The sequence below is a fragment of the Lissotriton helveticus genome, chromosome 6 (assembly GCF_964261635.1).
Source record: "Lissotriton helveticus chromosome 6, aLisHel1.1, whole genome shotgun sequence".
Taxonomy (NCBI): domain Eukaryota; kingdom Metazoa; phylum Chordata; class Amphibia; order Caudata; family Salamandridae; genus Lissotriton; species Lissotriton helveticus.
Window position 1 is genome coordinate 2,084,532,816 of NC_136067.1, and position 22,424 is coordinate 2,084,555,239.

Consider the following 22,424-nt stretch of genomic DNA (forward strand, 5'->3'; position numbering starts at 1 on the left):
CTGCTTAACACTTTCTTTCTGATAAATAAACATACTTTCTCATAAGCCGGTTCTTGGTATAAGCAATAAACAATGCACTAAACTTGAATCAGGATTGAACATAATTACAGATGCCTAATTGCTGAATGTTTTTGCAAATAGTCTGGCATGTAGACTGCCTTGCTCTATGATGTGTTATTATTTATTTTCTTTAGTAGCCTCCTATATGTCTGTCAAATGTCTGTATTATGTTGTTTTTATATATTTTTGCAGACAATGTCATTGGAGCTTAATGGCGACGAGGAACAGCAGCTCGATAACTGAGTTCCTGCTGCTGGGGCTTTCTGAGGATCCAAGTGTGGAGGTTGTTCTCTTTGTGTTATTCTTAGTGATTTACATGGTCACTATCATGGGAAACCTTTTCCTAATCACAGTCTGTGTCCGTGATCCACGCCTTCATACTCCTATGTACTTCTTCCTGGCTAACCTCTCTTTCATTGACATCTGCTACTCATCAGTGATTGTGCCCAACCTGTTGAACCAGCTCATTGTTTCAAAGAATATGAGCTTCTCCAGATGTGCAGTTCAAATGTACACATACCTGCTTCTTGGATGCACAGAATCCATGGTCCTCGCAATCATGGCATATGATCGCTACATTGCCATCTCGCTCCCCTTGCGTTATACAACCATAATAAATTCATCTGTTTGTGTAATATTGATGGGTGTTTGCTGGCTTAATGGCAGTGTGATGGCACTTCTAACTATGGTGTTTGCCTTTCAGTTGCCCTTATGTGGCAACAATGTTATTGACCATTTCTTTTGTGAAGTTGTGTCATTCTTAAAGATGGCGTGTGGAGACACCTTTATTGCACAGACAATGTTTTTTGTTGTTGGAACATTTGTGCTACTGATCCCAAGTCTCTTTATTCTCATCTCTTACATACGTATTGTCATCACCATAATGGAAATGCGCTCCTCTGAAGGCAGATACAAAGCCTTTTCTACTTGCACCTCACACCTCATTGTTGTCACTATTTTGTCTGGGACAACTATCTACATGTACATGAAACCAGTGTCTAAAGACTTTGACAGTCAGGAAAAAATGGTGTCTGTCTTTTACACCATGATGCCCTCAATGATGAACCCAATGATCTACAGTCTCAGAAACAAGGATGTTAAAATGGCACTGCACAGAGTTCTTTGGAAAAATATTCACCGATAAATATTTGAAAAATGTTTAATGCTTGGTGTACAGATTAAAGACAATAAAGAAGTCTTCTTTTCTTCTTTACTGTAATTAACTCCCTACCTGAAACCCTTCCAATGTGAAGGTAGCAGTTTTTGGTTTCAGCTGGCTCAGTGATGTACCAACATTCACCATTAGATGTCGGATTCCTACCCACATATTTTGTTGCCACACACCTAAAAGTGTGGATTAAGCTCCAGTAAAGATGACAATGTCCTGCCTGCCACAACGGTCACTCTAGGAGTCACAGAGGAGGTGACATTAGGGTGACACTTTCCTTCTGAAGCCCAAAAATACTCCTTTTGCAATTGTTGGTAGCATGTACTGTTATGGATTTTTGCAGGGCATGAGATGGTAACATAGCTGCTTCCTCAGCATTCTGTGAGGTCCACGACTATATCTGTGTAAAGAGAAGGTGGTAAAACATACTTGCTGCAGAGGCTGTCCATCCTGAGTGCCTGCCTCGCTTTCCTTAGATCTCTAAGCTGGTGGATAGCTGATGAAGCTGTAGCCCTAAACCGTGCATTTGGTCAATAAGTCACACTGATTAACTGGGATCCATGGAAGAGGACTTGAGGTTTGCATTGAACTATTGGTGCAAACACTGACAATGTGTCTACTTTTTTGCTCCAGAACATCATACTGGACAAAACTATTTGTTTAGACAGTTGCAGGCGGCCCTTGGAGTATATTGTGATGAAGTTGTGATTGGGTGGCTCAGGAACTTACACTTATGTAAATATTCAGTGTGATTATAGCACTTCATGTAACAAGTGTAGCGATATCAGAGTTACATGGGCCCATGCAGAAATGGACATCACCAACTAAACATAAAACCCAATAATGGTTTAGACTGATGAGGGGTCTTTCTCTTTCACATGGAAATATTTAAACTGTTAGGACAAATTTGTGTTCACATCTTTATCTAGGTTGCTCACAGTTGTTGGTCTCATCTGTACAGGACCTATTTTAAACATGAATACTCCTGATCAGTACCTATGCCCTTGCTGAAAGGTGGTTTAGCAACATCCTGTGAGGCAATAACATAAGTGTAAAGTATTTCAATGATATATAACACATCTGTATGCCAATTCAAAATAAATGTGGTTGATGCCCACTGATCATTAATTTGCATATTCAGCATGTTTTTCAACTTAGCTTCTTACCATCATAATTGTTACTGAGCTGACCTGCAATATACTGACATCTTCTCTGAGCTTCATCTAATTGAGGCCAAGCAAGGACATTATTGAAAACAAAACATTATTGGGACTGTCAAGGATAAATTACAGCTCAAAGCCCATAGTATATCAGAGGAGCACCATTCACCAGTAATTGCTCTGGACAATAGATAGCTTAACATATTCAACACAGGACAGAAATCAGCATGGGGTCAACAAAATGAGAAAAAGAGGCAGTTCCACAGTGAATAAGGAGTACCTTGCAAGGCAATCGGTTCATTCTTCTCTGTATCTTCATATGATTGACTTTGTGTGTGCTGTACTACTTAAACATGCCATTGGCCTTCATCCCCTGGCACTCCAATGCTCTACTAGTCGTTAGCTGTCCACAGTGATACAATCAAGACACCATGAATTCACATTTTGGGACTTTGTAGAATTATAAGTGGGGGCCATCCTACTTAAGGTGGAAGCAGGTTATTTCATTGTGGGAAGTTGAGCCTTTTGAAATCAGTTGTAATGATACACTATTAATCAGTCCAAATTGTTCCTTAACTTACCTGAAATGTCCTTCCCCTGTTGTAAGAAGAATTGATTTGCACTCAGACATGTACGTTTTGATTTCATGAATCACTGGTTGTTATTTTTCAGATCTGTTGCACGAGGCACCTTATTAACACAAAAGTGACAGTGCCTAATATCATTGGGTGGTGATCAAACTCAGTACTGTGAATATTATGTTGGATTACAACGGATGTATGTCGTTAGCACGCATGCTTTTACAACGCATGCCTTTACCACGCAACTTTTACAACGCAAGTCAATTTCAATTTCAATTTCAAGAAGTCTTTATTTCGATAAAATAATCATAAAAGACACAAACAAACAAATATCATGGGGTAGGGAGTCCCATTTCAACGCATACAAACAGTTCGGTATATATTTCAGTTGATGTAAAACATACCAGGATTTTGCGACAAGACTATTATCCTTAACACCGATTAAGAAAATAAGTTAATACTATTCATAAAAATACATGTTAAAACCATTCAAAAAGAGAGAAATAGACTGTATATACAGTGGGAGTCTAAAATAATCAACTTGGGCATACTTTCTTCATACGTAATCTCCATGCCCAATGTAAAAACTTAGCAACAGCAATAACCACCAGCTGATTAGTATCACTTCTGAGGATCCTTAACGCCTCACATCCTGATTGAACACAAAGGGGCTTCAGCCAGATCATTCTGGGAACTTTATATTCGGGACAAATAAAGAAAATGTGCCCAATGTTCTCATTTTGGGAAGGGCAGAAAGGACAGGTGTGAACTAATCCTTCTCGCCAACTAGAGACAAAGGAATTAGTTGGTAGGGTCCCCACCCTTAATTGATGGTATCTCTTTCTCGCCTCCGGTACAGTAATGTAGTCCTAATAACCGTCATAAACAGGTAGATGTTTGAGTTCCAAGAAATATGCAGACAATGAGGGACCAATAGTCGAACCAAACCTCTTCGATATTACCAATCTCCAATAAAGATCTTTTAAGATTTTTCTAGGTGGAAAAATACTACCTATAGGGTCCTCCCACAGACTAACTAGACCCATGGCTAAATAAAGAGATTTAACCTCCAGGAACCAATGGATTTGGTGTGCTCTATCAACGTTAAGAACATCAAGGAAGGCCCCGGCGTACTGGGAGGGTTATGGAGTTACCCACAATCTCCTCCAGTACGCCACCGGTCTATAGCGAGCCTTATCCTCCAAACGCTGAGAGCCCAGATCATAGAAGAGGGGAATCAACGGGTTTGAAGCCGGTAAACCCGTGATCCCACGGAAGAACTTATTTTGGGCCCTAGTAAGGTGTGCAAGGTTGCTGAAGCTCCAAAGTTTGGCCCCGTACAGAGTAGCTGAGGCTATTTTTGCTTCATATATTTTCAGAACAGGCAGAATGTGGGAGAGGAATACTTCTTTAGTTAGGGCGACTGTCAGTTGGGCATGCTTAGTTTCCAGATGGGCAAGATGTGGTTTCCAATCTAGCTTAGAGGCGAGGATGATTCCCAAATAGGAAAACACCCAAGTTTGATCAAGTCTGACCCCGCTCATGGCCACGTTCCCTCTTACTTGTCTTGTCCTAAGAAGGACCATGAATTTAGTTTTACTAACATTCACTGCAAGTCCATGATCCTTACAAAAGACCTCAAACACATTTATAGCCTTTTTGTAGGCCCAGCTGGGTTTTAGAGATCAGGAGGGTATCGTCAGCAAACATCAACAGGCGGATCAGCTTACCGTCCAGCTTGGGAGCGTCTGTTGGGTAGTTCGCGTAATAGCTGATCACCCTGTTGATGATTAGTGAAAAAAGTGTCGGGCCAGAACGCACACCCTTGGCGTATACCCCTATCAATTGGAATTTTATCAGTCATATTGCCTTGCTGATTCCATCTAATTTGAGCAACATTTTCCTCATGTAACTTTTTAAGGAAGGACAAAATATTGGCTGGCATGCCCTGTTCTTCGAAGACCGCCCACATTTTATCTCGCGGCACCAAATCGAACGCCGACTTAAGGTCAACGAATGCCGCGAATAGCATTCCTCCACCAAGGACAACCACCCGCCAATAAATTATAACAAATCTAAAAACCTGATCTATAGTGCTTGTGTGACTACGGAATCCCGCCTGGAGAGGAGAAAGAACTTCTTCCTCCTCAATCCAGCCTTGGATCCTTTGTAGAACAAGCCTTGCGACCACCTTCTGAATACAGTCTATCAGACTGATAGGCCTGTAGTTACCCGGATCAGAGCGCTCCCCCTTTTTGTAGATCGGGATGATCTCAGCACCCTTCCAGGTAGATGGTACTGGCGAGCCATTGGCAATACTATTAGCTAACGCTTGGATGTATGGTACCAAAAGCTCTGTATCATGCATAAAATGGTCAGCGGGAATAGAGTCTAATCCTGGTGCTCTACCCTTAGGGATGGAATTTAGTATTTTTTTCACCTCAGTTTTCTCGAAGTTTAGGGGGGCAATACCCAAGTTAGGAAACACCGGGGCATCTCTGGGTTCCGTTGGCGACGCTTGAGAGGCAAACTGGATAGCATAATTGGAAACCCAGAGATCGGGCAAAACATAATTTATTGGTTCGCCCCGTTGAACCCCCCTGCCCCATTTCACCATATCCCAGAAAGTACACATTGAGTGTTCCCTACTTGCACAATAAAGTTCCCTCCAGTACTCTTCATCCCAGGTGCGTTTAGCATCATATTGCGCTTTCTTATAGAGGGCCCGAGCACCTTTGATGCTGACTCTATTTTTAGTTTTTATAGCTAAAGCCAGTGCTTTATACACTATCCTGCATGATTTGCCGTACCACTGATTTTCCTTTTTAACAAGCCTAATTTGCTCAAAAGGTCCCTTTTTAATGAAGAAAAAAAAGCTGGGTGAATCGTAATTAAGTCTGCCACTTCCCCCTTGCATGGTAAACATTTTTGCAGTTCGCCCGTAGCCTGGATGGTAAGTTCCCTCATAGCTGCAATCGCAGCCTCACTCTTGGAACATTTAGCCCACCTAATACATCTGGCAGTGTTTTCTAAAACAATGTCAACCCTGTCAGGGGAGTTTACCACTTCTTTAGACTTCCATAGTAAAAAAGTGAGAATGAGCGGATCGTGGTCGCTTTCGACCCTTTCTGTAACCACCATATCCTTTACGTTAGACCAATTCTCTTTGTTAATGAGAATGTAATCGATACGGCTTTTGCTTTGACCATTATTAAAAGTAAAAGCCCCATTACTATCGGAAGCAGTTCTGCCATTGGTTGCTTGTAGCCCTTTGCTAACACAGAGAACTTTTAACTGTAAGGCAGCCTCGTCCATTTTTTGATCGGAAGAATAGTTAACTGAGGGATACTCCTTGTACCATCTTCTTCCAGGGTGAGGTCTACATCATTACCATCCAACGGCTCGAAACAACAATTAAAATCACCTCCAACTATAATGTTGCCTCTGTTTGAATAGGACTCAAGGAGGGTTTCCAGGTCTTCTACTGTTTTGGAGGATTCCCCCCCCCCCTGCATTCCACTTGAATAAACATTAAAAACAAAAATATCACCACAATCCATCCCGTCGAGATCGATAGCGAGTATATCGCTACTTTTAGAGTCTAGTTGTGTCACTCTATATTTGCTGACTTGCCTGACCCACGTAAGGAGTCCCCCTTTTGCTCTCCCTTGACAACTCGGAATTGCCGGAACACTAAAACTAAGATATCCGGGTCTATAAGCTGGAGCAGGTAGCCACGTTTCCTGGAGGAGAACTAAGTCACTCCCATCAAGAAAAGTCTACCAATCAAGGGAGGTCGCCTTATTCTTGTAGCCTGCCACATTCCATGAAACCAGTGAAGTTACAGTGGGCACTATTGATTGCTCTAGAGTATAAGCTGAACCCACTACCACCTTGTCCCCCAACCCCTCTGGATCTCTCTGGGGTGTTGATGCATTCCACTTGCACATTCTCCCCATCCGTAATGCTAATTCTCCATGGGAAAAATTATGAACTATGTCCACAGTAGGTGGGATCACACCCGGTGAGCCAGATTCAGTGGGTGAGCGCACTCTACGATCAACCACTGGGCTGGCTGTTCCCTGTTCCCGATGATTCCCATAACCGAGTCAATCATTCATGTCAAGTGTACTTAGTACTTCATATCTGTTGCTAAGTGCAACGGGGTTGATGGGATAGACTGCCTGGAAGGTAAGACCTCTCTCTCTGGGTGCCCCAGTATGTGGAAATGGATACATAAAAACAGTGGGAGCACATTAACAAAATCGTGGTGTATCCTAGCTGATCCAGCCTGCTTCAAGATATGATCGACCAATATGGGACACCCAAAATTCACTACAACACAATCCCCCCTCATGGTCTTTTTGGTATTCCCCACCCAAGGTACCCTTCGCATCATTTTAAAATGAGCAAACAAGTGTTCTCCTAACACAGTTTTAGCACTTAAAAAGTGAAGCGCTTTATTTTTAAGAGCCGTCCAGTGTTCCTCCCTTCCATCCTGGGTCTTGGGGACGTTGGCCAAAATTATCGAGTACGGGCAAGCTTCCGGGGGGAGGTGCAAAGTGATTTCACTGGAAGAAACCAGTGCTGGTAGGTTAATTCTCCCCAGTGGACCCTTCGGACCTGACTTGAGTCCCTGGGTACTTTCTACTCCATCTACTATACATGAAACATTAAGGGGAGCAATTTCGGGTGCTGGAATTACCAAAGAATACACCAGGTCTGCGACTACACATGTTATTGTACTCAATGAGTTCACCACAGGAGGTATAGGCCCAGACATAGAAACTTTTTGATGGGCAATGTGTTTTTCAATTATATTTAATCTGCCATCAATTTTTTCTAATTTATCCATAAGTGGCGAGACAAATACTCTCAATCGTTCGTCCATTAGCCTCATAAGCTCGGACGCATTTCCCCCCATAATAGTTTCTGCAGATTTATCAGTATGCTTGTTAGCTACTTGTGCCATTACTACAATAGGTTGTTTTATTACTTTTCCCTCTTGCCCCCCCACCCCAGATGCAGAATTTGTATTCCTTGGCTGCTTGGCTTGTTGCCGACTACCCTTGGGGGCATTAGTTGCCTTTCTTTTTCCTAATAGGGCTTTAGTACTGGTGTCTCGAATAGCCCGTAGCTGCCTAGTGCGTGTAACTGGAGGATAGGGCGGTAGACTAGATGTTAGGAAAGAATCAGAGGTCAAGGAAATTGACAAACTTACATCCTGGACTTAACCATTTACTACCTGGGGACCACTCAGGGGAACCTGGGGAGCAGTGCCGGTAGACAACTCATCAGTGGCTATCAGTAGAAGAACTTGGCAAGATGGATCCGAAGATAACCGTCTTTCAAAAATTTCAATTTCTTTAGCCACAACAGATTCGGCCCTTTTTAAAAATGTATCCAAGGTACCCACTCCCTCACCCCCAAGACGCACTTTTGAGATAGATTTAGCCATAACAATATAAATTGCCAACAAATAGTAATGTACATTTTACATAGGGCTAAAAACAAATATTATCACCAAAATGGAAAGGCTGACCGTATCATAAAAATGTCTTACTTCCCAATAACGCTGGGGAATTTCAGCCAAAGTTGTTAAGGGGGTGGCAGAGCCCAGCCTCTTCTGGCCCCTGATGGCCACAGATGGCCCGCCCTTTGCCCGGGCTTTGCCCGGCTCGTCCCGCAATGCGCGTTATTGGTGCAGATTAAAAGCACCTGGGCTGGACGTTGCAGGTGGGTCTACCTTTGTCCCGATGCCTCCTGGGCTTTGTTGTCCGCCTCTCAGCTGCTCCACTAACTGACCCCCAGCAACAAGCGTTTCCCGCGAAACACGAGAAGTATTTCTGCTGCTCTGGGGTGTCTGTGGTTCACCTTTCCAGCCGTGGCCCCGTTATTGCTGCCGTGTGGTTGAAAGTCCGACCAAAGTGAATTCACCGCGATGCGGTATTGGTGCCGATTAAAAGCACCTGGGCTGGACGTTGCGGGCGGGTCTATCTTTGTCCCGATGCCTCCTGGGCTTTGTGGTCCGCCTCTCAGCTGCTCCACTCACTGACCCCCAGCAACGAGCGTTTCCCGTGAAGCGGGAAACGCGAGAAGTGTTACTGCTGCTCTGGGGTGTCTGTGGTTCACCTTTCCAGCCGTGGCCCCGTTACTGCTGCCGTGTGGTTGAAAGTCCGACCAAAGTGAATTCACCGCAATGCAGTATTGGTGCTGAATAAAAGCACCTGGGCTGGACGTTGTGAGCGGGTCTACCTTTGTCCCGATGCCTCCTGGGCTTTGTGGTCCGCCTCTCAGCTGCTCCACTCACTGACCCCCAGCAACGAGCGTTTCCCGCGAAGCGGGAAACGCGAGAAGTGTTACTGCTGCTCTGGGGTGTCTGTGGTTCACTTTTCCAGCCGTGGCCCCGTTACTGCTGCCGTGTGGTTGAAAGTCCGACCAAAGTGAATTCACAGCGATGCGGTATTGGTGCCGATTAAAAGCACCTGGGCTGGACGTTGCGGGCGGGTCTACCTTTGTCCCGATGCCTCCTGGGCTTTGTGGTTCGCCTCTCAGCTGCTCCCCTCACTGCCCCCCAGCAACGAGAGTTTCCCGCGAAGCGGGAAACGCGAGAAGTGTTACTGCTGCTCTGGGGTATCTGTGGTTCACCTTTCCAGCCGTGGCCCCGTTACTGCTGCCGTGTGGTTGAAAGTCAGACCAAAGTGAAACTTTTACAACGCAAGTCGTTACAACGACTTGCGTTGGGGGGCGCTGGATAGTGAATAGTTTAATTTACTATTCCAACTCCAGTCCCCGTGGATAGTAGGGAAGGTGTTGGATAGTAAATTAAACTATTCCCTATCCTAGAGCGCCCCCCAGCGCAAGTCGTTGTAACAACTTGCATTGTAAAAGTTGCGTGGTAAAGGTAGTTCGTTGTAAAAGTTGCGTTGTAAACGCTGTTCATCGATTACAACTATTTATATAAAGCCCTGGTTAACAATGGAATTGCACCATTGGTTTTTGCACATGGTCTGTGTAAGTTGTGGATAGTGGGAAAGAAAGTAAGGTTACATTTCATATAAGATGTTCTACATTTGTTGGCATGTTCAACACTATATTCATGGGCACTTTCTGAATATGGAGTAGTATTTGGTCAATGTTCTAAAGAGAAGTCTTAATTCTACCATGCGTAATACCTTACCAATGGCTTAGAAGATCTGAATTATGAACAAATAAATGAGAGCCGGAAAAGTGCTAGCATATGCAATTGTAGCTGAGATTGACAGTCTTGAATATTATGCACCTCACACCTCACAGGGGATTAGCAGCACTTTACAAATTCATGTAACATAACATAACATAACATAAATGTATGCTCCCTTTGTGTCTCTTTATAGTATTTTACTGGGTATTTAAAGTTAACCTGATACCTTATGATATTCTACTTCACAACAATCGTCTTTATGTTGCATGTCACTGACCTATAGGACCACAGACATGAGGCACTTAATAGCTCATTATGGAAAGTTATTATTTGTCTCATCATTGCTACCCAAGCCTATGGCATTAATAAATAGACCTTTGATCATGCTTTACAACTTTCTTTAACTGTTTTTAAAATATGGAGATAACTATGTTGTATTTCTTAATGTGATATTGCTATTCACTATAGTTGATACTCAGGTTATTTGCCAAAGCATCAGAACTGAGGGGCTCATTATGATGGTAGGTGGACATCAGTTCGCCCGCCATAAATGCGGTGCTGAGACTGCCCGCCAGACGTGCGGCGGTCCCACCACTGCAATTAGGATGCGCGCCATACTGGCAGACGCATCCAGGGCATTTAACATTATGGAAGGTGCTGCTGGCTGCAGCACTGTACGCAATGCTAAAATGCCATGCTATGTATTTCCTTGCACTACGAGGCGGGCACGTGGTGCCTGCCACACAGTTCAGGGAAATGCAGGGGAGTACCATGGGTACCCCCAGTGCACCACCCCAACACAGAGGGGGCTAGCAACGGGCCCCCAAATCTAGCCTCCGCCTGTGTTTTCGCGGTGGGATGACCACTGCGAAAAGACAGGTGGAAAGGGATTTCCTAATCCTATGGTGGTGCCTACAAGGCACCGCCACAAATGGCCTATGTTTTGGTTCCGCAAGGTGGGTGGAAAAAAACCAACTTGCGGAACAGTGGCGGGGACAGATTGGGATTCGCACCGCCATACTAATTCGACAGTGGGATTATCATGTTTGATGGCGGAAGGCCGCCATTGCTGGCCCAGCATTAGTTTATTCATCCCATGACAATGACTCAGTAGGTGAGCTACACACTTATTCCCTCTGTAGCTTTACTAACATATCTCCTGGGCTAACTGTATGTTCGCCTAGATTATTTGTGTGTGTATGGAATATAGTGCATATCTTTTAGAACTTTTCAGTTGTGGTCAATGCTTCCTTTGTAGAAATGGTCAACTGATTGTCCCCCACACATTCACTGGGAGAGGGGCAAGTATTGCTAGTTTCTTAAATTGTACAATAGTGAGTCTTGACGTAACAAGCACATGAGTAAGAAGAAGGTGGTATTCATCCTTATCTCCTGTATCTCCAAACGACAGAATCAGAGGATCAAATTTCAAGTTAATGGCTGTTATGAGAAAATATCTGTTTTGAGTGGTCATTCCCAATCATTGGTGAGTTTTATAGCTGTTATTTGACTCTGCACACTGAGGCACTAATGTTCAGCGCCAGGACGCTCCTTAGCTGGAGCATCTGTGCGCCTAATAAAAACCACATAACATAACATAACATAACATAACATGTATTTGATCTGACCCCTAAAATGGGTTATAACAGGCTTATCCCTGATTGGCATGTGTATCTCTCCCATAGTATATGGTTTGGAAACTGGACTGCAGCACCTTTGGTGCCATTCACTAGTGTGACAAAGAAAACATGACTTCATGCTTACTAATATAGCCTGACTAATGTAGATTATACCTGTCAAATAAATACTTTCTAATATTGAACAATGTTCTGTTTCAATATTAGTGTCGACCCTATGTACATGGTACTCAAAAGTGAGACATGTAACAATTTAATGCTGCCATGTCCCTACAGTGACAACCCCCAAAAATCTATTTTCACCGTGGGAGAGTTCTGGAATTTCAATGAGAGAAGGTAAAGTGCAGATTAAAATATTAATTCTACTATCTCAGGTTAGGAAAAAGCTAGTAAAATGGTGCAACCTCTATTTTTATTAATACTTATTAAAAATCCAACTCAGTGGCGAAGACATGTTTTTAATAAATATTTAGATAAAGTAAAATGTATAAAGTTGCTGTTTCCTCCCTAAAACTCCTGGAGGCTAATTTGTGCTTGTCCTTAGGGAAGTGTCAACACTGCTACCAGGGCAGAACTATGGCTTCTGACAGGATAGGCTGCTTGTGGAGAGTAAGATACACATCAGCTTTGGAAGGACAACTGGGGAGGTTACGGGACATTCATTAACTTGAAAAAGTCAAAGATGAAACCTACCTATTCATGTGAGGAGATATCCAAGGGAGGGCAGCCTTTGTTTTTTGGTCCAAGGTGAACAAATGGGCACCAGCCTAGTGGGATGGGGAGCTAGTAAGAGGCCCAGTTTGGTGTAGCTTAGAAGGTGAGGACCAATATTTCCCTAAGCAAGCCCCTGACTGGCATACAAGCTCCCTCCAAGGGCAGATGGGCTATGCCATCTAGAATTCACCTTAGAATTATGCAGTGTGGAATAGTTTACCACACAGCAAACAAGTTGAGAAAGAGTGGCCCACATATTCTTTTTCCGTTTTCCCCATTCATAAGGCAGTTGCTTCCATCTACTGGCAAGTGAAACCAACAAAGCTGACACCTCGCCCACAGAAACCCTACAACAATTTTCTGGACCTGTTGAACAACAGTAGACGGACTGCACCTGCTATTTAAAACCTGTGAAGAGACCTGAAGGGCTGGAACTGCTCCCACCCAAGTCTAAGAAGTCAACTCCAAGGCACAGCTGGCCAACCTCCTGCATTCCTACGGGGACACAGGCCTTTTTCCCGAAGTGCCCCACTGACCAGTTGCAACTAGGCCTGAACTGGAACCTTCCTATGGATTGTGCTGAAGTATGTACTAACCACTAAGTACTGTTACTGAAGTTCTGAAATACTTGTCTGTGTCCAACTGGATTTCACCAGCAATATCTGAAATGTTGGGACTTGGAAAAGTGTTGTACTTCTAAGACCTCCAGAGCTTCAGCAGGACATCAAGGCAACAGTGGCTGATATTGAAAACAATTTGTCAATGGCAGCTTCAAGTTTGCCCCATTGGAGAATTTTGAGCTCCATAAAAAAGACTAAGATCAAGGTTGAAATATTGCCTGATGAGAGACTGTGTCAGCTGTGAAATTAAATTTTTTCCTGCTCTTAACTTTTCCCAACAAAACCAATGGCTTCAGTGGGACCTCGTCCAGTGGCTATCCGTCTTCAAGAAAACTCCAATGGATACAAATCCTCCTGAGGAATTCAACTTCTATTTTAGAAACTAAGAAGCTGATTTATTTTTAGGGGGAGTGCCCATGGGTCTCATGGTGGTGAGGCAGCCCACCTCATTATTAAATGACAGCCAAGCAGCCGGCCATTTATAAATTCATTGACAGGAACTGCTGTAATGGTGGTTACTAATAATGTACTTTACTGTTTGCTAAAGGACTGAATGGAAAGACACTGCCCTATAGCAAAAAAAAGAAATTTATTTTCAAAATGAAAATCCCCGTATGTAATTCTCCTCTTGCCATTGGATTCTTCTCGCATGGCCGGTGGAGCATTGTTATTGATTCACTGTTCATTACCACTAGGTTTTACCTAGCAGTAAGAAACAACAAAACATTACTACAAGTCCCCCATCTAAATTTTCTGGGGGGCATGTGGTCAGTTCTCAGATGGCCCCTACTCCCCAGGGACAACATATAAATCGGCCCCTAATTTGGTAGATAAAATCTTTGACTGTTTGACCCGGGGCAAACATACATCATGTCTAAGTCCAGGTTAATTTCAAACAGAGATTACTGATGGGTGCTTTATTTGTTCTTGTTGCTTTTGCCTTAAATCTTTAAAAAATCATATTACTGGTTCCCCTTATTGTATTTTTGTCATTGTTGTGTCTTTTTATAGAATTTATTTTTCTCTGTTTGCATAAATTGAAGTGTATTTTTTAGTGCATTGTGTTTTTCGCATTTTAACAGCTTTGGCAGTTCTGAATGTTTACACATTTTCTCTAGGTTAAGCCTGTCTCCTCTATTCCATGGTACAAAAGGGGGTGGTGATGGACGGAGCATCTGAATCAATCAAACACTCACACCCAGTCAAAAGATCTGGGTTTAATCCATCACCGTTCTTTAGCCCACTCTGCCACCCCAGTTCAGACATGGCTTTATGCTTGATTCAGATGCTCCGTCCATCACCAACCCCTTTTGTACCGCTTTTGGCCACCATAAGTGTGGCAGGGTATGCTCAGACATGAGTCCCTTGCTCACTTTGCCACTGGATTCAAGCAAGCCGGGCTGAAGACAGCTGGAATGCCAGAAACTGGTCCTCGGAAGCTTGATTCCGGTCCAGGGGAGGCATGGCTTGGCAGTTGGGGCTGGATTGTTCCCATGAGGCACAGGGTCAGACTGATTTGCATATAGCCATGTCTGAACTGGGGTGGCAGAGTGGGCTAAAGAACGGTGATGGATTAAACCCAGATCTTTTGACTGGGTGTGAGTGTTTGATTGGTTCAGATGCTCCGTCCATCACCACCCCCTTTTGTACCACTCCTCTATTCCATAGCAATCATGGGCTTGAACCTTTCTCTGAAACTAATAGCTTAGAGACTTTCTTACATTGGTGTTCAGCAGTGGCATCAATTTAGTCCTAAAGATTGATATTCAACATCTCTAAACTAATTCATTTGGGATTTTGGTTTGTCACAAAGTCTTGTTTGGTTTCTTTAAAATTACAGTTTAGGTACCAATGTTTGGATCTTAAATTTTAGGAAGATGAAGCATGGTAGAGCTGAGTAATATGGAATAAGAGTAGGGTGAAATTGAGCAGGGAATCCACAAAGGAAGATTTCTACAAAGTCCTCAGTGCCTGGCAAGATGTCTCCAAGCTACAGACTACCATAGAGAATGAAGAAGAGGGTGAGGAAATCCAAGAAGAGGAAGGGGAGTGGATACATGTTCAATATTCGATTCTCTAGTGCATCGTTAAGGTCTGGGAGTGATGCTGTCTCTGACAGCCTAAGTCCTTCTCAGCTGCTCATCTGCCAAATGGGGTATAGTGACACGCAGTCTGCAAGAATGCTTCAGTCTAAACTGACAGCTATAACACAGGAAGAGACAAGGCAAGTGCTGAAAGAGAAGAAACTAGCCTAAGAGGAAAAAAAAGCCAGATTTGAACTTCTGCAGTCCAAGGTGTATGGTGGCAGCAATAGGGAGGTGCCTACAGTGGGGTCACATAACCCTTGTTGCCCAAATTTGTTATGCCTATCTTTGTGTTTGGAAATGACATTGACACATGTTTTATCTCCTTTGAGATAGATTAAAAAAGCACAGGGTAGACAGGCAAATTATTGTGGTTAGTGCCTATGCTGGGAGGGATAAAGCTCTGACTCTACAGGAGGAGGTATCTGATTCATATACACACACATGAAGGATTCCCCAGTGTAGAAGGTTGGTCTCAGACCTGATGAGTACCAGAAGAAGTTCAATGATACACTCAAATAATCACAATAGTCATGTGCTCATTATGTGTATATCTCAATAAAATGGAAGGCTGGATGAAGGGCAATACATTGGATACTTATGACGGGCTATGCCATTTGATTATGAAGGAGCACATTGTGGATAATTGTTCTTTAGAGTAGTACTAGCATCTAGTAGACTCCAAGCTGACTGTTCCCAAAAGGTTTAGAAGGGTAGCTGATGCGTGAGTATGCACTAGGTTGTCCAAAATATACTGGTGGCGACCCCAAGAAGGGGGCAGGCCCACACCAGGAAAAAAAGGTGAGCATCATGTCTCAGAAAGAAAACTCCTTCTGGCCCCAAACATCTGACAAGCCGAAAGGGTTCCAGACCACTTTTGAAAAGCAGGAAATCGGGTACCGCTTTAAAAGGGTTATGTGAATTGAAAGCCAGAAGCTAGGGCACTAGAATGAATATTACATATTTACAGGAGTGACTAGTGAAGCTTTGTGGGAGGATTACTCAGAGGAAACCCTAGTATCCCCCAGCTTGGAAGTGGACTTCCAAAGTCAGCTGGTGGTCATGCAGGGTGCTGGTCATCCTGTTCAAAGTGTCCCAGTAAATGGGGTCCCTGTCATTGCTCTACAGGATACCTGTCCCTAGCAGACTATCATGGTGGCAAGGCTGGTTTCACCGGAATAGTATTGGCCAGGAAAGCTTTGCAGCGTAATGAATCTGTGGGTGGGAATCTGTATGCCCTGATACTGTGACATTCTTAGAATGGGAGAAGACAATTGCTTGGGGGAGGATAGTTTTGTTCCAGATCTAGCTTTTGCAATGAACCCCAACAGGTGGGAAAAGAGCCAGGAGTTTGAGGTACCAAGGAAGACACAACAATACAGATTCCTGAAGTTTCAGTCCCTAAGCTAAGGGTCCAGAGACCCCAGGAAAGAGTACGGAGATGTAGGTGAATGCTATCAACAGTGAGACTAGCAGAGAGCCAAGAATTCCCTGGTGTGACTAGAGTAAACCCCAAGGCTGGCACTGATGAAACCACCTCTGGCCTGAAGGTGCTGCCTGCACAGAAGTAGCACAGGAGAAAGAGCATGTGGGCCACACAGAGAAAGACAGAATATGTCCACTGTAGAAGTCATTGGCTCGGTGCCAGCCCAATGGCTAGAAGTGGGTGTACACAAGTTACCAGATTGGAGCATCCACTTGTCAGTGTATGGTCAGGGGCCTAGTTCCAGACATAGTTAGATGTTATTGGACTTTGTTGGCTGTCACTTGCTAGAAGTTTAACACTTGGTAAGTAATAATTTCTCTGCCTGAAGCTACTGGGGATTACTTTGCATTAGTCTGCCAGAATCATCCCTACCAGTGCTTTAACTTAATGAGTTATGACAACTGCTAGCAGAGCAAGACTATTGCTCAGCCCTGGTGATAAAATGGGCTGGGTGAGGAGAGTGTCATACATATCAGCTCAAGAAGGACAGCCAGGGAGGGTCTGGGAACTTCATTAACTTGAAAGGAAAAGAGGCAAAGCCTGCTCCTTCATGGTTTAGTGTTAGGAGAGATCTAAGAAAGGGACATCCTTTGTTCTCTAGTCCCAAGGTCTCCAGTTGGGCACCATCCCGGTGGGAGGGGGAGCTAGTCCCACTTTGTGACAACTAAGGGACCATCATGATCATGGGTGGATCGCGACCGATGCGCCCCCCCCAAATGATTCATGTTGACCCCTGCCATATTACTATGGCGAGGTGCACCGCGGTGGAAGGAAAGACCATCCGCCGCTATTCCGCCGGTCGGATTGCCAGCCGGGGCGGAAAAGGCACAGGTAATCGTGGCACTGCCATCCATATTAGGATGCATGCCTTTCCATGGCAGAGACTCCACCATGGAAAGGTATGCAGGAAATCACTGTGAGGGCTCATTGTGGGCCCCCAGGGGGTAGGTGGCTGCACGGGGGTGACCCATTGTATCCCCCATCATTGCCATGCACAAGTTGGCAGGCACCGCGCGGTTCCTATCATGTTGTTCATGGCAATGCACAACATGGGCTTTAACATTGCGGCGGGTGCTGCTTAAAGCACCACCTGCCACAATGTTAAAGTCCAGGATGCACCCGCGAGTGTGGTAGGCGCATCCAAATTAGCATGGTGGGACCACTGCAACTTCTGCGGTCGGTCCCGTCCTCTGTTGCGGTGGAGGGTGGACAAAGTCCACCCGCCATTTTAATGGGCCCCTAAATGTCTAAAGGAATTGGGGCTGCATAATGTTGTTGCAGAGGAGTGACACTGTAGGCATCCTGACAGCACAGTATTCTCACTCTATACATCAGTCAAGTACTAACTCATTCTAACTCGAATAACATGTTCATATCCTGGTTCAATATGGTATGGATGACAAAGGCATTTTATTACTCTAGTTGTTTTACTTCATCACAGTCTACAACTTAAAATGAGTCTTGGGAAGGCTCTGTAGCACTCTAAATCAAAATCACTGACTAATTGCTAACTGTGGTGATCTACCTTTAATTCAGTAAGTATATAGGGTGTTTCAAAAACACCGTTATTAGTGCACCATGGGAGCAGCCCGATTGCATGCCACTATATTGAGCTTAACAATGTTTACCAACATACATATTACATTCACTACATAGCCTAGGGTAAATATATATTTACTATTCTCAACTTCACATCAGTTTACTTTGATGAGACACTGGCAGTCGATATAGTGGATGCTATGTTTTGTCATGGGACACAACCAGCAGCAGCCTACGCCCCATCATTGGGTCAGATAAGGGACAGGGGGGCTGCATGGAGTAGAAGAGGCAGATGACCAGTTCTGTAAGTCGTAAATTCAAATGACATTGATACAAGTTACAATGGCTGTTAATGAGCACAATTATTGCTGCATTGAAACGCAATGGTTCATTTACATATTGTAAAAGTTATTACATGATAACTCAGTGACATATTGTTTCTCAGCTGGGGTTCAAACTGTGTGATTATAGAACCTCTTAATCAATGTATATGCAACAATGGTATCTTGCTTTACTTGCATTAGGCTACCCATTGATTTTCAATAGCACACCATACATTCTGCTATCACACATTCCTCCATAAATCACATGAAGCATCTGTAAAAATGAAACATCACTCATTGTTTATCCTTCTGTCACTCTACACGGTTTACAGGGGTCTGAGATATACTGAACAGTCCAAAAGACTTGAGAATTCTGCAGGGCCATAGTCTTTGGTTTGAGGTTACCCACTTGTTTCCTACTCACTCTTCTGAGTTCCCTACCGCATTTTACTTAAAGGGACTGCCTCAGCTGGCCCTTCTGATGTGAGCAGAGACCCTACAGAGTCAAACATCTACAAGGCATATATAACGAGCTCAAGGACTTTGCAGAGCAGATGGGCTACTCATCCCATAACCTCATCTGCCTTTCTTGACTGCCTGGGAGGACGCAGGACCTGCAACTTGATTTGCACTTTAAAGCACTGCCCGATTTCCCGCTGTGCAGGACACGCACGGACATCAGCCTGGGTGAAGACAGGGCCAAGCGCTGTCCTGTCTATGTCCATCCGTGACTTGTCGAGGCTAGGTTGAGCCACAGTTCTTGGCTCAAGGACTCTTGGAGGTTTCTATTACTAATGGCCCTGGCAAATAAATGGTTGGTGATTGAATCTTATCTTTTAAAGTTTTTCATATTCTTGGAGCTATTTGCTACTTATCATTTCTAGAAGCCTGGTGGGGAAACGTAAGGCAAATGAACCACTCCCTGTTGGATCAACACAATGAGAGCTTGTGCCCGTGGCACAGTTTCTAATTGCTCTATCAGGGTTATTGACAGAGTCATTCAGGAAGGTGATCTTCTCCTTGCTGATAGTTCTGCAGCTGCACCACCAGATTCCATCACTTTCTCTGATGCTTGCAACCACCAAAGCAACAGGCAGCGTGTTAGTTCCCCCTTCAGAATCCAGTTCTTCTGCCTTGTCAGAATGTCCTTTAGTCCAGAAGAGTTCTGATTTTAGATTGCCAGTGGCCCTATACCCATACCCATACCTCCCTCTTTCTGAAGTAGGAACATTTTGAAGAAAAGTCTTTATATTGCAAAAATACCTTGCCTTTCCTTGACCTGGCTCCTGACACACTATAGGGAGTGTGGAGAAAGCTTTGTGTGAGGACCGGCACAGCCCTATTCTGGTTTCAGTGACAACTCCTTGCACCACTCTAGCTCAGGAAGGCCCATCAGCCTGGTGATGGCCCATCAGGATATGCATGACAGACCTCAGCCCCCTTTGTGTGACTGACTAGTGTGAATGCACAAGAGCCCAACTGTCCTCCTAACCCAAATGTGGATTCTACACACATGCAGATGCATAGAATGGTTAAGCAAGAAAATGCCCACCTTCTAAAAGTGCCATTTTCAAACACGCAATTTAAAACCAAACTTTACCAAACGGTGTATTTTTTAGTTCAGATAAGCCAAACTCCAGATCTCTATCAGCTCCCAATGGGAAATTACACTTAAAAGATATTTCACGCCAGTCCCCATGTTACCCTATCGGAGAGATAGTCCTTGCGATATTGAAAAATCAAATTTGCAGTATTTCAATCAATCAATCAAGAGTATTTGTAAAGCGCGCTACTCACCCGCTAGGGTCTCAAGGCGCTGGGGGGGGGGGGCTGCTACTGCTCAAAAAGCCAGGTCTTGAGTTGCTTCCTGAAGGAGAGATGGTCCTGGGTGAGTCATAGGTGGGTGGGGAGGGTGTTCCAGGTCTTGGCCGCCAGGTAGGTGAAGGATCTTCCTCCGGTGGTGGTTCTGTGGATCCGTGGGACGGTGGCGAGGGCGAGGCTGGCGGAGCGGAGCTGGCGGGTGGGCCTGGAGAAGGTCAGGCGGTTGTTGAGGTATTCGGGGCCCAAGTCGTGGAGAGCCTTGTGTGCGTGGGTGAGGAGTCTGAACATGATCCTCTTGCTGACGGGGAGCCAGTGCAGGTCCCTCAGGTGGGCGGAGATGTGGCTGTGTCGGGGGATGGCCAAGATGAGTCGTGCTGAGGCGTTCTGGATGCGCTGGAGTCTTTTCTGTAGTTTGGCGGTGGTCCCAGTGTAGAGGGTGTTCCCGTAGTCCAGATGGCTGGTGACGAGGGCCTGGGTGACCGTTTTCCTGGTTCCAGTGGGGATCCAGCGGAAGATCTTACGGAGCATGCGGAGTGTGTTGAAGCAGGAGGAGGTAACGGCGTTAACTTGCCTGGCCATCGTGAGGGAGGAGTCAAGGATGAAGCCCAGGTTGCGTGCGTGGCCCGTGGGCTTGGGTGGGGGGCCCAGAGCAGGAGGCTACCAGGAGTTGTCCCAGGCAAAGATGGATGGGCCGAGGATGAGGACTTCCATCTTGTCTGAGTTCAGTTTCAGGCGGCTGAGCTTCATCCAGTCTGCGATGTCTTTCATTCCGTCCTGGAAGCTGGCTCTGGCGGAGGTGGGGTCGTTGATGAGGGAGAGGATCAGTTGGGTATCGTCGGATTAGGAGATGATGTTGAGGTTGTGCTTGCGTGCGATGGCTGCGAGGGGGCTCATGTAGACGTTGAAGAGGGTGGGGCTGAGCGAGGAGCCTTGAGGTACGCCGCAGATGATCTTGGTGGCTTCTGCGAGGAAGGGCGGGAGATGGACTCTTTGGGTTCTGTCGGAGAGGAAGGAGGTGATCAATTCCAGGGCCTTTCCTTGGATCCCGGCGTGGCGGAGGCGGGTTGTCAGGGTGCGGTGGCAGACCGTGTCGAACGCAGCCGAAAGGTCGAGCAGGATGAGGGCGGCGGTTTCTCCGTTGTCCAGCTGGGTCCGGATGTCGTCGGTGGCCGCGATGAGGGCGGTCTCGGTGCTGTGGTTCGCTCGGAATATGGACTGCGATGGGTCGAGGGAGCCGTTTGTCTCCAGGAAGGCTGTCAGCTGTTTGTTGACAGTTTTCTTGATGACTTTTGCAGGGAAGGGGAGGAGAGAGATGGGGGCGGAAGTTCTTGAGGTCTGAGGGGTCTGCAGTGGGTTTCTTCAGGAGGGCGCTGATCTCTGCGTGCTTCCAGCTCTCCGGGAAGGTGGCGGATATGAAGGAGTTGTTGATGATGTCCCGAAGTTTTGGTGCGATGATGGAGTCGGCTTTGTTGAAGATGTGGTGTGGGCAGGGATCGGCTGGGGAGCCCGAGTGGATGGTGTTCATCGTGTGGGTGGTATCTTCCGTGCTGACCTGGTTCCAGGCGCAGAGGGTGGTGGTGGGGGGTGTAGGTTCGGTGGTGGGGTACGAGTTCTGAGCGCCGAAGCTGTCGTGTATGTCAACGATCTTATGGTAAAAAAAGGTGGTCAGAGAGTTGCAGAGGTCTTGAGAAGGCGTGATGTCGTTGTTGCTGGCGTTGGGGTTGGAGAGCTATTTCACGAAGTTGAAGAGTTCCTTGCTGTTGTGGGTGTTGTTGTCCAGTCGTTCTCTGAAGGATGACCTTTTGGTGGTGTGGATCAGCTGGTGGTGTTTGCGGGTGGCGTTCTGGAGGGCTGTCATGTTATCCGTTGACTGGTTGTGGCGCCAGGCTTTCTCGAGGTCACGGCAGGATTTCTTGGAGTCTTTGAGATCGTTGGTGAACCACGGGGCTTTCTTGCTGTTGAGGTTGCTGGGAGGGTTTTTCAGTGGAGCAAGGGTGTCCGCGCAGTCGGTGATCTACTGTGTGAGGTTGCGGGCTCCTTCGTTGGGG

At 45.4% G+C, this 22,424-nt stretch overlaps 1 protein-coding gene across 1 annotated transcript; it reads left to right on the forward strand.

Moving 5' to 3' along the window:
• Nucleotides 1–271: 271 nt before the first annotated feature.
• Nucleotides 272–1,204, forward strand: LOC144763035 (olfactory receptor 2D3-like). Its single transcript, XM_078648347.1, has one exon. It carries the CDS (start codon nt 272–274, stop codon nt 1,202–1,204), a length of 933 nt encoding a protein of 310 aa, XP_078504473.1.
• Nucleotides 1,205–22,424: the final 21,220 nt, after the last annotated feature.

Bases quoted from the DNA above. Each gene is read 5' to 3' on its own strand.
- LOC144763035 (XM_078648347.1), top strand. From the start codon at position 272: ATGGCGACGAGGAACAGCAGCTCGATAACTGAGTTCCTGCTGCTGGGG.